Source organism: Chamaea fasciata, unplaced genomic scaffold, assembly GCF_029207755.1.
Source record: "Chamaea fasciata isolate MVZ Bird 193981 ecotype frontalis unplaced genomic scaffold, bChaFas1.0.hap1 SCAF_1, whole genome shotgun sequence".
Lineage (NCBI taxonomy): Eukaryota > Metazoa > Chordata > Aves > Passeriformes > Sylviidae > Chamaea > Chamaea fasciata.
In genome coordinates, this window is record NW_027094086.1 from 67,430,279 (window position 1) to 67,445,970 (window position 15,692).

Genomic DNA, 15,692 nt, shown 5'->3' on the forward strand with positions numbered 1-15,692 from the left:
GGTGAAAATCCAGGAGACTCAGTCACTGCTACCAGAGTGCCCCAGAGTGTGTTGTCTAGGGTAGCTATAGGGGCATGTTATTCACCACTTCTACTCACCTTGCGTCAAAAGCACAGCATGGGCTTTAAGAAGCCGTTCAGAGTATCCTTGTGCCCTGTTCCCTGAGAACACTGCAGGAGTACCTGGCTATTCCAGCAAATATGCAGGGGCAGATTTTATTTGCTCACCCACTCGTTTTAGTTCAAAAGCATTTTTAATGAACTGTGAATTTTAACATATTGGTATTAATAAAAATTAGTAAGTTTTAATATATTGTTCTTGAAGAGAATAATATGGCAGAACTCCCTTGTAAGGGATTTGATAAAGGTTTTCCGGTTATTTATGGTGTTAGACCTTTCATGCAAAAACACCCACATTTTCTACAGCAAGTTTTCCCTAAGTGCAACACAAAGCATTTCAGCATAAGAGCATGGGAGGAAAAAACGTAAGAAAGCCTCCTGATGTATTTCTGATGCAGATACAAGGAACCACACATGCATGCTCTGAGCAGCAAGAAGCAGAAAGGCAGTCACAGCTGGCTGCTGACCTGCCAGAATCATCACCATCCTCTCTGCCCGGAACAGCCCATGCAGCCCCCATGTATCACAGAATAAGCTCTACTGTTGAAAGGGCTGAGGAAAGCCCCAGCCCATGGGCACAGGTGAGATCAGACCCAGGCCTCCTCCCGTGCCCAACCTGACAAGAAGCTTTCCACACTCTCAGCTTTCTCTATTTCACACAAAGTGAAGGAGAAAGCAAATGTCTCCACAGGCATTTGATTCTGATTAGGCTTTTAAGTATCTGTTGAACCTGAATTTAGGATTATGGGAAGAAGGAAGACATCCAACATTTATATTTCACTCCCCAGTACAGAAACAATTTAACTGGATATGCCAGTTTTTAGACATCCTGGCCCTTAAACCTGATGCATAAACCTTGTGGACAGCCACAGGGAGAAATAAACCTGCAGAAACAGGGCCTTTTTTAAGCAAAGTTTACCAACATACTCCTCTTCATGTTTTAATAGAAAGACCAAAGCTAACTATTTAATGTCTGAAAGGTTAAAAGAAACCTGATCTATAACTTCATATATAACAGACTTATCTCAAACTGCTAAATATGAAATGACATAGTTTATGACATCCTAAATCTTACAATAGCATGCTGCTCAGCCACAGTAACTGCTGGGGTTCTAAATAAAGAGGTTGTAACTTTACCTCTTTGGTAGCCTAAAATTTTATGGCCCTGGTTGAGCCATAAGAAGGAAAAGAAAGCCTTAAAGAAGCTGTTATCATTATTAAAATACAGATGCTGCACATAAAAAATACCACAAGAAAACCAATCAATCCAGCCAACCAAAAATATAACACCAAAACCAAACAAACTCTCTCCTCCCCTCCAAACAAAACCCCCATGCCCAGAGAAGGAGAGCTCATACTTAAAAACACTTGAAGACATGAAAAGTTGTGAAATAAAGCAAATTTTCTGCATTGCATAATATTCCAAATTAAACATTGCCATTTCTCTCCTTCCCTTTTCCAGACAGATATCATGATTTCCTCAATTTCATCAAGCTCATACAAGTACAAAACCATAATGAAAATCAGTGGTGCTTTTTCCACCACTCATGACCACATCTGACCATGGCATGTTCTGAGCCCAAAATGAGAATTTCATCTAAATGCTTCCAGAGGTACTGTCACAATAATTTTTCATGATAGTAAGCATTTTATTCTTGAAACTGTGTCAATTTGGTGTATCTCACTTGACAGTCTTAGAGAAAACAACATGTATTACATCAGGGTGCTCTGCCACCTATTTATTTAAAGCTCTTCAGTCTCTGAAGTATTTCTTCCATGAAAGTAATAAATTGAGAAGAACAAAATTTCCAAATTAAAACATCTTAATTTCTACAGAAATAAAAGCAGCTGCACATGAAAAAGATGAAAAGGATATAAATGAAAGAGGAATAGAATAGCTGAAGGCAAGAAAAGAACAGTACACACTATTTGAATGCCATAATGAAAATCAACAACAGAGAGCAACTATTTCTTGACTGCTGAATAATGAGAGAGTGCATTTATCATTAATATATCATAGTGGGGAAAAAAAGTTTTTAAACCATATGAAAAATCAGTTGAACAGCATTATGGAACCACATGTATTTATATCACCTTTCACAGTGAGATCTTCAAACGGTAACAAAATTCAACTTTCCTTCCAGTAAGTATAAGGACTGAAAGAACATAAGCCCAGGCTGAAATATGATACTCATATACCTGACTTGCATCAAGTTCACAAAAGTGGCAAGTGCTGTTTGTTTGCAGCATCATCGACCATAAGTTTGTACATTTTGCCTACACCATTTTTAAAGATAATCAGTCTGACAGTATTCAAATATGCATCTTTTGAGCTTTCATCTCAGTGACAGATATACATTTCCTCTTTTACCTAATATGAAATAAACCATCATAATGCATAAAAAGCTTACATATAATGCTTAATTTTGAAGAGGAGAGAAGCTTCCATTCCATACTAGCATGATTCCTTTTTTTATGGACTAACACCCCTTCTTCCCCTGTATTACACTACATGTACAAGTCATGCATCTCAGAACACACCTCAGAGAGGATGGAATTATATTTAGCCTAATCCCACTTCAGCAAAATCAGCAAACATGTGCCTTAATTACAAACAAAGCTAAATCAGAAGTTGGGGTGAAAACAACATCACATGGAAATACCAATATTTCCTATTCCAAACCCACAGCTTTTAAGTAATAACTTCTAATTTCTCTTCCATAGTTTATGTCCTTAATTTCATTTTACTGTTCTGCAGGGTAAAGATTAAAACATGAGAATGTGCTGGACTGTTTCAAGAGAACAAATCTGAATCCAAATCACTTGTTTGGTTTATATCTTTTGTATAGAGCAGGTTTACATGGAGGCAGGAAACAAATAATTCTGTTCTTTTCCAAGTATAATGCTAATTTATTTGAAGATATTTAATATGAACTTCTTCCCCTCTAATTAGGGTTTAAACATGCTGTACTTCAGTCTACAGCAAAACAACTTCAACAGTCTGAATACTGACCATAAGAGGAAGAACTACTTTGTCAATACAAATATCTATAATGTATGAGGGAAATAGCCAAAAAGGGAAACTATATGAAAACTATCAACAGCTATTGATGTGCTATCAATAGCACTGACCTCATTGACATAGATACAACTGTTGTTACCAGTTATTTTCAAAGGAGTCCATTAGAAGCATTTATAAACAGTTTAAATTTTTGTACAGAATTACTTTTCTTCAAGAAGACATATTAAGATTGTAGGGGGAAAATATCAACTTACAAAAATTCCACATATCAACAATATCATACTTTATAGATACTCTAGGAAAAAAAAAATCTGAAACAAGTCTAAATGGACTTCTGTTGGGCAGTGGGAAGCAAAGTATCATATTAATTTCTCTTCCTGGCTTTAAGAGGAGATGGTTTCCTTTATGGTACCTTTGAAGGCGATTGAGGAAATTTTATTGTTGTTTTTATTTTGCTTAGAAATAGTGAGATTTGTTTAAAATCTCACTATTCAGAGTCAAAAGTAGATTCCATCTTCCTTGTAGATTTCTACATATTAAAAAAAAAAAGAAAAAAGGAAGCTGTCTGGAGAAAAAAGTCAGAAAGAAGATATCCGAATTCAAATACATTTCACTCAATTTCTGCAGCACTTCCCAGTGCAAGTTGAGTCAGCTAAGCTTTCACATTTTAAAACAATGCTTCCCAAGACAAGAGAAGCATCCCACCAGCATGCCCCACAGATGTCCTTTCAAATCTGGAACAAGCCCATCTAATGCAAGAATCTACCACTTTAATATGAAAATGGTGCTGCTAATGGAGGCATTAGCTGCTCTGCAGCCTCTTGGTTCTTCTTGCTACAGAGTCCATTTTAAGTGTAATAATTTATATCAAATATGCAGGGCAAACCTTGGAAGTCTACCCTTGCCTCAAACAGCTTCTGAGATCCTACAGGACTGGCCCAGAGCTTTCTCAGTGTGATAACAGAAGGAAAATCACAAGTTATGGGGAGGTACCATGGTTCATGCCCATAAAGGAGGCTGACTAAACGTGCATGAGGAGTACAACAGAAATCTAACATTTCGATTTAAAGAGGTGTACATTTTTAAAGCAAAACCACAAGTTATTTACATGGATAGATTTTTCACAAAGTAATCTGATCTGGGAACCAGGGAATTTTACTTAGACCATCTGTGTTCCACATTCTCAGGAAAGAAAATTTAAATAATCCTAAAAGCTGAAAAAGGTATTTTTATCACAGCCTTTGCAGCCATTTCACATTTCACTCAAAGAGAGCTGAACCAGATATCTCCAATCACATCTGGATGCAGGCCCCAGTAAGTACTGTGTGCACTGCCCTAACTAGAACTCAAATTATTCTATTAAAAAAAGCCTAGCCCTTAAAAAACTCCCCCCCAAGTTCTGGCATTCCTTCTCAGGTTTTTTCAATTAGTGTGATGTCAGTTTACATCTAATAAGCATGTTGTTTATTATCTTCATTTAAGTCAGGACTTTTACCAAGTTACAGCAAGAGTCATAGGAAGCATATCATGATTACAAATCCATAATGCATGCAAGATCCCTGTGTAGCACCGTTAAATCCATTAATCACAGTCTTTTTGGTCCCAATTATGCTAAAAAGATATTCGATAAAGCAATTTCAACTCACCTCTCTCTCTCTCTCCTGTTACCATCAGTGCAAAGAAGGCAAAACCACAGCGCTTCCGACAAATTCTCAAGGCACCTCTTTTGTTCCCTTTAAATTAAATCCGAATTGGTTGCACGTTTTACTGAACTGCTAATGCTCTCCACATGTTCCCTCTCTCAAACTGAAAATGTTTTCTATTAGGAATGCCTAGCACTGAACATAAAACTGTAAAATGTCCTTCAAACAACCCAAAGTTCCTCTCTTTCTTTGGAATGTATCACTAGTTGCCCAAATGAAGAGCTCACAGTCCCACAGTTAAGCTTTCTCTAGGAAAGCTTTTTAATGAGACTCCTTTTCTTAGTGTGTTCAGAAACCCTCTTATCAAAAGAAAGTTGTTTATTTTAAAATCTATATGTTATTTCCTTTTAAAAAAACAAAGCAACAAGGTTTTAAAGCATGAGCTAGAGAAACTTCACATTGCCCATGTCCATGAAAACTCTACTACAGCAGTCAGCACATGCACAAATTCCAGAAAGATGAAATGGGGTAATGATATTTGCAGGGAGAAGCATCTCATGTGAGACAGTACCAAGAACATGGGTTGTAGGCACACACTTAGAGAATGTGTTTTTGCCTTTAGAGAATAAAATGCAACATGGTTTCACATTTTCTTAACCATAACAGCACTGACTTTTCAACACTTCAATGCTATACTCTTAAAAGGAAAAACCACTTATTTTCCCCCTTTTGGTCCATGTATCTCAACTTCTCTGCAACAAAGGGCCAGGTACAGTTACAGACACAAGACAAGACTTTGTCTTTGTGAAAGCACTGTGGCTCCACTGGGGCGGAACTTGTCCCTCCACATGCTTCAGGTGCAAGTCCTACCAGAAGGTTCAATAGATGCAGAAATAGTTGCAGAATCTAATCATATCTGCTCTAACACATGCAACTAGTCCACATAACGGATAACAGGAGGGAAATGCGTACATGGAAAAAAGGACTAGTTGCATAGTTCAGCTATTACAGGACAAATAAAAACAGCTGGCTTCTACTAGCCCCCTTGGTTACAACCAGCTTACAGCTTCCCTCAGGTACTCCAGAACAATACAGGCTCAAGAAAATATTTATGGCTACATTTTGTAAATGATATTAAGAGCAAGGGGATATCCAAAAGATAATCCCAAGAACTCTATGGAAAGGCTGGGTTATTGGTGCTAACACTGCTGGTTAACACAGATGCCCTGACAGTAGGGGCTAGAAAGAGCCACTGTGCAGCACGGCAGCACTAATATCCCAGAGCTGGGACTAATCCACTGCGGAGGTAACTCTGCATCTCCTCACATGAAAGAGCCAACAGAACGGGATTATAAAATGGATAAAACAACTAATACCAAAGCTATATTATATATTTTTGCAAGACTCTTGCAATAATATACTTGCACTCTGTTGAGAGGCCTCACTGGATCAACCTATGATATGTAATATGCAAAAATATCTATGCAAATTATTTTTAATCTATTGGCAAATAAAACTTGGCACAAATATCGGAGAGGGATATAATCATACAAAAAAATCTAATTTTATAGTGCAAAAGCATTTTAAAAACCAACTGGGGGTCCTGGGTCTGTGTTTTGGTTGGTTATGTTGGTTTATTTGGTTTGGGGTTTTGGGGGGTTTTTTAATAATAAACTGACACTAAAAGGTAGTAAAATTTTAAAAAACTCCTTGCAGCATTTGCTGACCTTCCAAGCCACAGTACTCTAAGTAATCCCAGGTCAATACATGCACTCAGAATCACATCAACCTTTGTTATTTGCATTCTTCTTGTATTACATTGTATTAACAACTGAAGCTTATACCAAACTTCTTTTGGCAGAATCACTCTAAGTCATTGTCACGGATCCCTGTCCAAACATCATTCTCAGCATTGATTGCAACACTCCTGATTTAACATCACAGGCATAAGCATTTTAGAAGAGGACATGGGGCTCTCTTGGGCTAAATACAGTGTCCAGATATGTAAGAGCAAATGGTGCCTTTTGTCTCAGAGATTGCACCAGATTTTGAGAAAAAAAAAAAAAAATAAAACAACATGAAGCAATGAACAAACAAAGCAGAAGCTGCAAACAGAGCTGGCCAACCAAGGACTCAATGGTTAAACCGAGTCCTCCTGCAGGAAAAGTGAATCTGGTAAAGATCTTTAAAACATCACTGTCACAATGCTGCTCTGATTAAAATGTTCCATTTAGTTTCATGGGTCAAACCTTTTGACATTGTTATTGCTCACTCTCTATAGTTACATTCTCATTTACATTAGACTTGGTCAAGGGTTCAGCTGAGCCCTGTAATTGTTAAATATATACAAACTAAAATAATGTTAAGACACAACTAAATGCAAAGTCATATGGTTGCCAAAAATACACAAAAGACTTTTCCCACAAGGGTAGTAACTTTTAATAAATGTGATTTGAATAAAAGGTCAGATTTGAAAGCTTGTGGGAAAAAAAATCCTACAATTGACACTATCTGATTTAAGGAGCACTCCGAGCCCAGAAGGCCAACCATGTTCTGGGTTGCATCAAAAACATGGCTAGAAGGGTGAGTGAGGGGATTCTGCCCCTCTACTCTGCCCTTGTGAGACCCTACCTGGAGCACTGCATCCAGCTCTGGGGTCCTCAGCACAGGAAGGACATGGACATGGTAGAACAGTCTGGCAGCACAAAGATGTTCCACCCCTCCAGTCACCTCTCAGTCTCCTGAAGACGGAGAGAACTGGGACTCTTCAGCCTGGACAAGGCAAGGCTTCAAGGAGACCTTATAGCAGCTATGCAGTAATCAAAGCAGCCTTTTAAAAGAGAAGAGCAGCTAGTGATAGGACAAGAGGCAATGCTTCTTAACTGAGAAAACACAGGTTTAAATTAGAAGTTAAGAAGAAATTCTTTACTCTGAGGGTGGTGAGGCACTGGAACAGAGAAGTTGTAGATGCCTGATCACTGAAAGCCTCGAAGGCCAGCTTGGAAGAGGTCCTGAGCAACCAGTTCTAGTGGGTGGCATCACTCCCCATAGCAGCAGGTTAGAACTAGATGACTTTTAAGGTTCCTTCCAACCATCTCAATTCTATGACTCCTCCACTAAGGCCTTCAGATATCAACAAGTACAAAAATACATCTATAATTTTCAATTAGTTATGTTCTCTGAACAGAACTGGTTTCAGCAATGCTCTTTTGATATAAAGAAACATTCTATATATTGAAGTTTGTATTAAAGCCAGTTAAAATTATTAGCTATTAATTAATCCTGATAATGTATTCAGGATTAAGTCAAAATGGGAGAACAGAATAATATTTAAAAGAAAATTTGTTCCTCCATGCTGAAAGTCCTTAGTATGTACATAGGAAAAGAACTCAAATTGAGAGTTAAAAAGAGAAAGTATTAATGCATAAAATTAAGGTACTTAAGAGGGACTCGTATTTAACAGGGTAGAAAATACCACAACATCTGCACCTAAGTTATTGAACATTATTTCTTCCCTGTTCTGCTTAAAACCAAAAAACTCCACCCCACTTGACATTGGACTTGTTAAGTCTTCCCAGGTCTCAAAAATATTGGCCTGTTGTCAATACATCCTCTGACACTGAAGCCAAATGAATTCTCCAGAGATTTGAAGTCACTAATGATGGAAAACTCTATCTGGGCATCTGAATATAAACACTTCTGTTATTTCCCACAATTTAAAAGTACAATGAGTTAGAAAGAAGTAAAAAAATATTGATGCAACTTCAAAATGGGAGAGTTTATGGCAGGAGAGCTATTTCTTTATACCTATTAGCTCTTAAGAAGAAAGCAAAACACTGAATACAAATATGACAGGAGGCTCAGCAGAAAAGTCACTACATAACAAACCACACCTTCTCAGAAAGCAGCCCCAGCTACCTGTTGGGGACTTTGCAGAGTCAGTAACATTGCTAACCACAATGCTTTCCATGGAGACTGTGAAGACTGAAAGAAAACACCCAAAGCACGACAGTTTTACTCCACGTAACACTGTCTCAGATTCCTCTAGCTCCTGGCTTCTACTCCAAATATGTAACATATCTTTTAACATCTAAACATAATGCTTGCATTTTAAAAGAAGTTAACAGGCTGCTGATGTGCACACATATACAAGCAGTAGCCACTGTGCCAGTGAAATAACCCTCTTACCCTGTGTCAGGTTTGACTGCCAGGCACAGCTCTGCAAACAGTACCAGTAGTAAGAAGCACAGAATGTTCCCTGACTCTTTCAAACTATTCCATATCAAAAAATAAGACAAGCTTGATATGCAAAAAAGAAAAAGAAAATAAGAGAAAAGAAACTACATTACATCAAGCTAGGGGCTGAAACAAAAACTAACCCCAAAAATCTAAACTTCAGCAGGGGGGATGGAAATTAGAACCAGAACTTGCATTTGGCTTTTCTGACTATAATGCACCAAGCCAAAAGTCCATATCCAAACACACCTCTTTCTATAGGAGTTTGAAATCTGGACGCAAGTTTTGCAGCCTGGCTTCCTCTGTACTTAGTGCTAAATGCATCACTGCTGCCAGAGAGCAACAGCACCTGACAAGGGACTACACTTTCATACAGGAACAATTAAGATACATGCATAGTAATATGGCTAATTGCCCACAGTAAGCTTGAATGAGAACAGATAACAACAATGCAACCACACGTTGAAGCTCAGAACCTTATGTGCTCCAATTCCTCGACGGCTGCACTCTGGAGAAAAAAAAAATTACATGAAAATTCTTTTTATAAAACCTCAATCCGGGAAACTTATCAAATCTTGTCTTGCTGCACTGGTCTGTTTTGCCAAATATACTTCCAGACCTAACAAGAACAATCTTCTCCAAGCTGTTCTTAATTTCACTCACATTTATAAAATCAGTTTAGACTTTGCATCATCTCTGTTCCTTTTCTAACACTTAACATGTATGCTTGCTCTACTGTTCTTCTTCAACTCAATGGTAGTAGAGAAACTGTTCCTGCAAGGCAGCCTAGAGATCTTTCTCAATGAGAGGTATTTGTGGAATTCTGTAGGTTGCTTATACTCAGTTCAAACTCACAGAAAAGCCACTTCATAACATACCCTGGGGGCAGGGGGAAAAGTTTAGCTGTATTTAAAGCCTGAATCCTCCAAAAGTCACTGTAAAAATGACACAAAACTTTGACTTTCTACTCCTCCTTTTAAGGACAATATCTTTTCTCAAGGCTTAAACTATGATTTCTTGAAGCAAGACCAACAACATGTTAAACATATACGACTGTTGAATCTACAGTGGAGAAGCTGAAAACAACAGTGGCACAGACACACAGGATTTTAATTTTTTTTTTATTTTTTTTTTTTTTTTTTAAACTAGCCTCTCATAGAAAGTGCCATACTGTCACCAGGACACAAGCATTAACTTTGCCACTGACACTCAGTGAAACATTCTGCTCTGTAGAATGCTGGAGAACATAACGCCATCCCAGACCACAGCCTCCATTCATACAACCTTAAAGCTCTTTTGTCACGCACATTATGACTTCCATAGACTTTTCCTTGTGATAGCATTGTTTTAACCAGGGTTTTTAAGACATTGACACTGTGATAACAACAAATATGCAGCCAAGGTCTGCAAGATGTAGATTACTTCTGCAGGAAGTAATACACTTCATATGCCATTAAAATGGCATATGAATATAGCAGTTAGCTGTCAGCCAACAATTCTTCAGATCCCATTCCTAATCCAGAACAGTCTTTTTCAGGTGCACACAAAGGCTGTGACAAGACAGATAACTGAAGATTTTTCAAAGCACCACCCAACAATCTGACTTCACTCTCAAACACTATACTTCCCTGTGATGTTTAACATGCTTTAAGGGTAGTGTAGCTAATACAACCTAATTTCAGCATGCAACAAACGAAATAATAAAATCAATTTATTGGTCATAATTGTCAATTTGGAACACAGCCAGGTCTGATTGACACTCCCCAGATTTGCTTCTTGGAAATCAATTCTGTTTATTTGTCCTCATTCAGACATGTGGAACTTAACTTACCAATGCAGGCATGGACTCTCACTGACAGTTGGGTCCTCAAAATTATGCTGTGCTTCTTGCCCCTCCTAAAAAGAGAAGAAAAGAATGTTAAAGGTATAGTGAGGAAGAGGAACTGGAAATAAACAAGTCAAGTTGAGCCTAGGAAAAAAAGGGTGGGAGGGAAGGGAAGACACTAGAAATTTTTGTCTTTGTTTTTCATAATTCACTTCCATTTTAATTTGCAATTAATTAATTTTCTTCCTCAAGACTGTTTTGTCTATGATAGCAACGGTTAAGTGATCTCTCCATCTTGATCTCAAACAAGATTTTTTACTTTATTTCCCCTCCCTTCTGCTGAGACAGGGAGTAAGAGAGCAGCTAGGTGGGCATCTGGACACTCAGCAAGGACAGCCCACCACAATGAAAACTGTATTAGAGAAGTATCAAGTGATGACTGCACATTTTAGTTTTCACAGAAATACTGTAATGTTAGGCAAAAATAAGCATTAAAAGAAAATCCAAGGTTAAACAAGAGGTTGTTGCCACTTTCACAGATCTGCCTGCTTATGTAGCCTACTGGATTTTTAAAGCAGAAAAGTAGCTGTGTTTTTCATGCAAAGAGGCAAAACTGAAGTTCTTCATTCTCTCAGTTCCGTATTGGGCTTAAATGGAATGACTTTTGTAATTAGCTGCTAAATACTTCATTTGATTTCCAGTCAAATTACCATTAGTTATATTTTTTCAATCTGAACAAGAGCACAGTTCTTGATTTCTAAGTACTACACCTGCAAACTGGCATGAGGGCACTGACACCATCTTGTCTCTGCACCCAAACCTGCTCACCTGATGGAAGGTGGGAAGGTGAGAAAAGCCAAACGTCTTTTAGGCTTATACAGCAGCGTATTTTACCTCTTTTCTCTAAAACTAAAAATGCAATTCCTGGACAAGTGCCTCTAGGTGGCCTAGATGACCTCCAGAGGTCCTTTCCTACCTCAGTCATTCTGTGATTCAGTGAATTTATTGTGGGAAAACACCCCTGAAGCCCCAGAAATTAAAAAGGTGAAGACTCGCTTATGATAGCGCATTCCCCCCTTCCCCCAGGCCACACCACGATCATCACTACAGAGGCATTTTGTGGGTTTTCGGAATATTAGATTTATCATACAGCAACTAATTATAATAAAACTAGTCACACATAAAATATCTGAAATTACAAAATTTCCTGATGAATACTTTTGACTATCATGCAATGTGAATAACACTTTTGCAAAATGAAGACCTCTGCAAATTACTACATCCATGATTCTACACATACCAATTTCCTGGAAAGTATGTTACAATAATAAATGGGGGGGGGAAAAAAAAAAAAAAAGTAATTTGAAATGCATCCATGATTTCACAGACTCACGAACTACTGGCCAAATGGTATTAAAAAGCACACCTGTAAGCAAGCTTGCCATGATATCAGGGCAGGGAAGTGGGGGGTACCATGGGATAAACAGGCCATTTGCATTATAAACAAAGTAGCAGAAAATACTATTTCCAACAAAAGAGATTCATTTGTTAAAAACAAAACCTAGACATGTAACAAAGTTTGTAATCTACTCTTAACAAAGGCTTATATTTTTATTAATAAGACTTTTTTAAAAGAATATGTTTCAGTGAGTACAACTGGCTACTATTTACTTAAAAAAAAATCCAAGAGTATTTAACAGAGTTAATTTAGTAGCTCAAATTTAGCAGTAGAAGAGTAGGAAAATTCATATGTTGTGCTGACATAGCATTCTGTTGATCTGTGTTGGGATCAGATTCTTTATTGCTATAAGATTAACTTCTAGTCTTTGGAGTTACCAAGACACAAAACTTTTTCTATATTCAATTTCTCTAATAAATTAAAGTAAATAAGCACAGGTCAACAGTTCACTGAGTGCCGGTCTTACGGACTATAAATGTTATATTTTTTCATTGTTTATGTACCACATTACAAATAGTTTCACTCAATTATACATTTGCAAGTCTTGATTTAAATGCCATTTTGAAAATAGTACCTCAATTGACTGTCTCAGACAGTTACGTGTTTTGAAGTAAAGCCTTTGTCTGAGCCAAGCAATTCCTTGACCAGAAGGAAAATACCAAGAATGTTGTTAAGGGTACAGAGGGGAAAAAAGCATTAATAAACAAAATAATAACCATCTAACCCCAAAAGCACACATTAAAAGAAACCAACACACAGTCTTCCTCTTAATGTTTCAAGGAAACTTTGAAATGAAATTTTAAGAGAATCTATTTCATTAAGACATGACATCCTTCTTCTGAGACCTATACTAAAGAACTGTTAGTATCAAAAATGGGATTTTTAATGTAAATATCCAACAAAGATTCACTGGCATCATTAGCAAGACAGACCACAATCATTTCCTTGACAAAGCTCATCTTTGTAAAATAGGAGAATGCATCAATTAACATACATTTTCTACTTCAACGTTTTTTTTTTCCTTTCAAGAGGCAACCATTCAGACTTCCTACTATTCTTCTGAAGGGCTAGATATTTCAATTCAATAAATTTAGCCTCTTTTAAAACAATCTCCTGATTCTGAAAACACATTATTTTATCCTTTAAAACCAAAGTAGAAAACCACTTTTCAAACTTTCCCAGTGACTGCTTAATAACTCAATAAAGAAAATTCATTAGATTAAAGGTGTTAACTCTACAAAAGGCCATGCTATGTCCTTCTGGGCTCCTCCTGTTCTGCTTTCTACACAATAATTGACAACCATGGAAAAAGCTATAGTTTTATACCACAGCAGCAGACAAATTGTAGCAGTTTTAATAACACTCTATGGCTGCACAGACAAGCAAACTTACTATTTTTAATTGTATTTGCTCAAATAATAAAATCTGCCACAGACATAAGAATCATAAAAAGGCCATCAGAAGGAGAAGCTGAGTCCAATGCCATCACAAGTCATGATTTTAGCTCACAAACAATTTGGATCTTTTCAGTTAATGTAGGTAAGAGAGTGTCTAAGCTCTGCTCTTAGCTAGGTTCTGTACACTCTCCTATTTCTGAAATACTTAAAGTACATTAAAAAACATTACCCCATAAAGGCAAACTTGGATCTGAACCTTTCATGCAGCACTACACACATTCATTTGGCAACACAGCAACTAAGAGTAATGCATCTTGTTGGGGTGACTCTGGTTTTGTTGTTTTTTGTTTTTTGTTTTTTTTTTTAATAATCGATTGTAATAGGCAATCATATCCTACCCTCAAAGCAGTTTTCAAGTAGCATATTCCCATGGCTCTCATTTTACTCTGTTCCAAGCAGGGACTTCATCTATTAAGATTAGTATTATCAGTCAGTTGTAGACAGAGATAATTCTTGGGGATAACTTGGAGACAAAAATCATTTGCTGTGCTAGAAAGTATGATTATGCAAAACCTTTTAAAACGACAAAGTAGTTTGTTTGTGCACAAAGAAGTTTGGGTATTTAAATTAATAAGTATCCTTTCCCTCAGATCCCAGCCAAGATTCTGGAAAGATAGCCTAGATGTGAAAATGAATACTAGAAGTTTCAATTCAAACTGGCAATAGCAGTAAAGGGATTGCAAGAATGTCAGTCCAGAGGATGGACCTTAACTTCCCCCTGCAGAGGGCTAAAAGCACGGCAGATGCCCTTCCTCATTCTACTTTAGAGGAGTGCTGTAAAGAGCAAGTGGCTCCCAGCTTCAGTCTGCTTTTAACTTGTGAAACTATATAAAAACCTACAGGTTACATAAGGTTTGCCCTCTAAAGTTTCACCAAATCAAGGAAAAGAAAGGAAAATAAAATCATATACTGGCAAATAGTAAAGGTATCTTGTATTTTCATTATTTAGCTGTTATTAGATGGGAAGGTTTGCTGCTCCCCCACCCTCCAGTTTGCCCCATATTAAGTTTTCCACACTGCTATGAAGTGCAGTATCAATCACTCACAGCAAGGCCAACTCTGAACCAGAGGGAATCAGATGTGCCAGGCATACATTTACCTGACACCATGCCTCTCTTGAAATAATCAGATGATTTTTCATAATCCTTCAGAACCGCTGAAAGCAATGGAAAACAAAGCAAACAATGGGTTACTGAACCCATTTAAACTAACACCATGAGCTGTTGCCTGTTTATCCCAAAGAGGGCAGAGGTTGGATGAAAACTAACCTCAACCTGAAAACACTGAAACTATTTCCAGACTTGGACAGCATTTAACATCAGCCTAACCTGACAACTGGCCCTATACAATTCTGCAGCTAATTCTGCCTGATGTAACAACCTAACCATTATGAAAACCTATCTACCACAGATGCTGCTTTCAAAATACACATGGACAACACATGCTTCACATTTTTTTACAGCTTCTCATAGCACTCAGGTTTCTTTGTGGACCATTAACCATCTCCAATAATCACATCCAGATTTTCCAACAGAAGTAGCCTAATGAGAACAGCATCCATCAACTCCTGAGCTCAAGAAAGAATCACTGACTCCCACGAAAGAAACCTAGACTACAGTATGCCACCAGAAGCAAACACATGGCAACAGACTTAGTACAGAGTTCATTACTTTTGCAAACACCTTTTGCTTTTATGTTTCAGAACCCATCCGTTTCCATCTCCACTTCCACACACCTTTTAGGGAGTGGCAAATGCTTCCACAATGGGGTATCACCTCACAGTTGCTTCATACTTTAAGGTACACCACAGCAGCAATGGAAAACAAACTGTTCCTTGTTGAATGCATAAGGATGAATTTTTTGCCAGAGTTCAAGCACTTGAGTCTATCAGGTTTTCCCTGAAAAAGATCTGCAGGCCAGCACACACAAAA

General features: G+C 37.6%; 1 protein-coding gene across 5 annotated transcripts in view; it reads right to left on the minus strand.

Moving 5' to 3' along the window:
- Positions 1–15,692, minus strand: part of FHOD3 (formin homology 2 domain containing 3) — a 374,111-nt gene that overhangs the window by 308,878 nt on the left and 49,541 nt on the right. For all 5 annotated transcript variants that reach the window (XM_066185497.1, XM_066185488.1, XM_066185478.1 and 2 more), the window contains exon 3: positions 10,852–10,916. In XM_066185497.1, the coding sequence (XP_066041594.1) occupies positions 10,852–10,916 (65 nt within the window). The remainder of the gene's footprint in view (positions 1–10,851; positions 10,917–15,692) is intronic.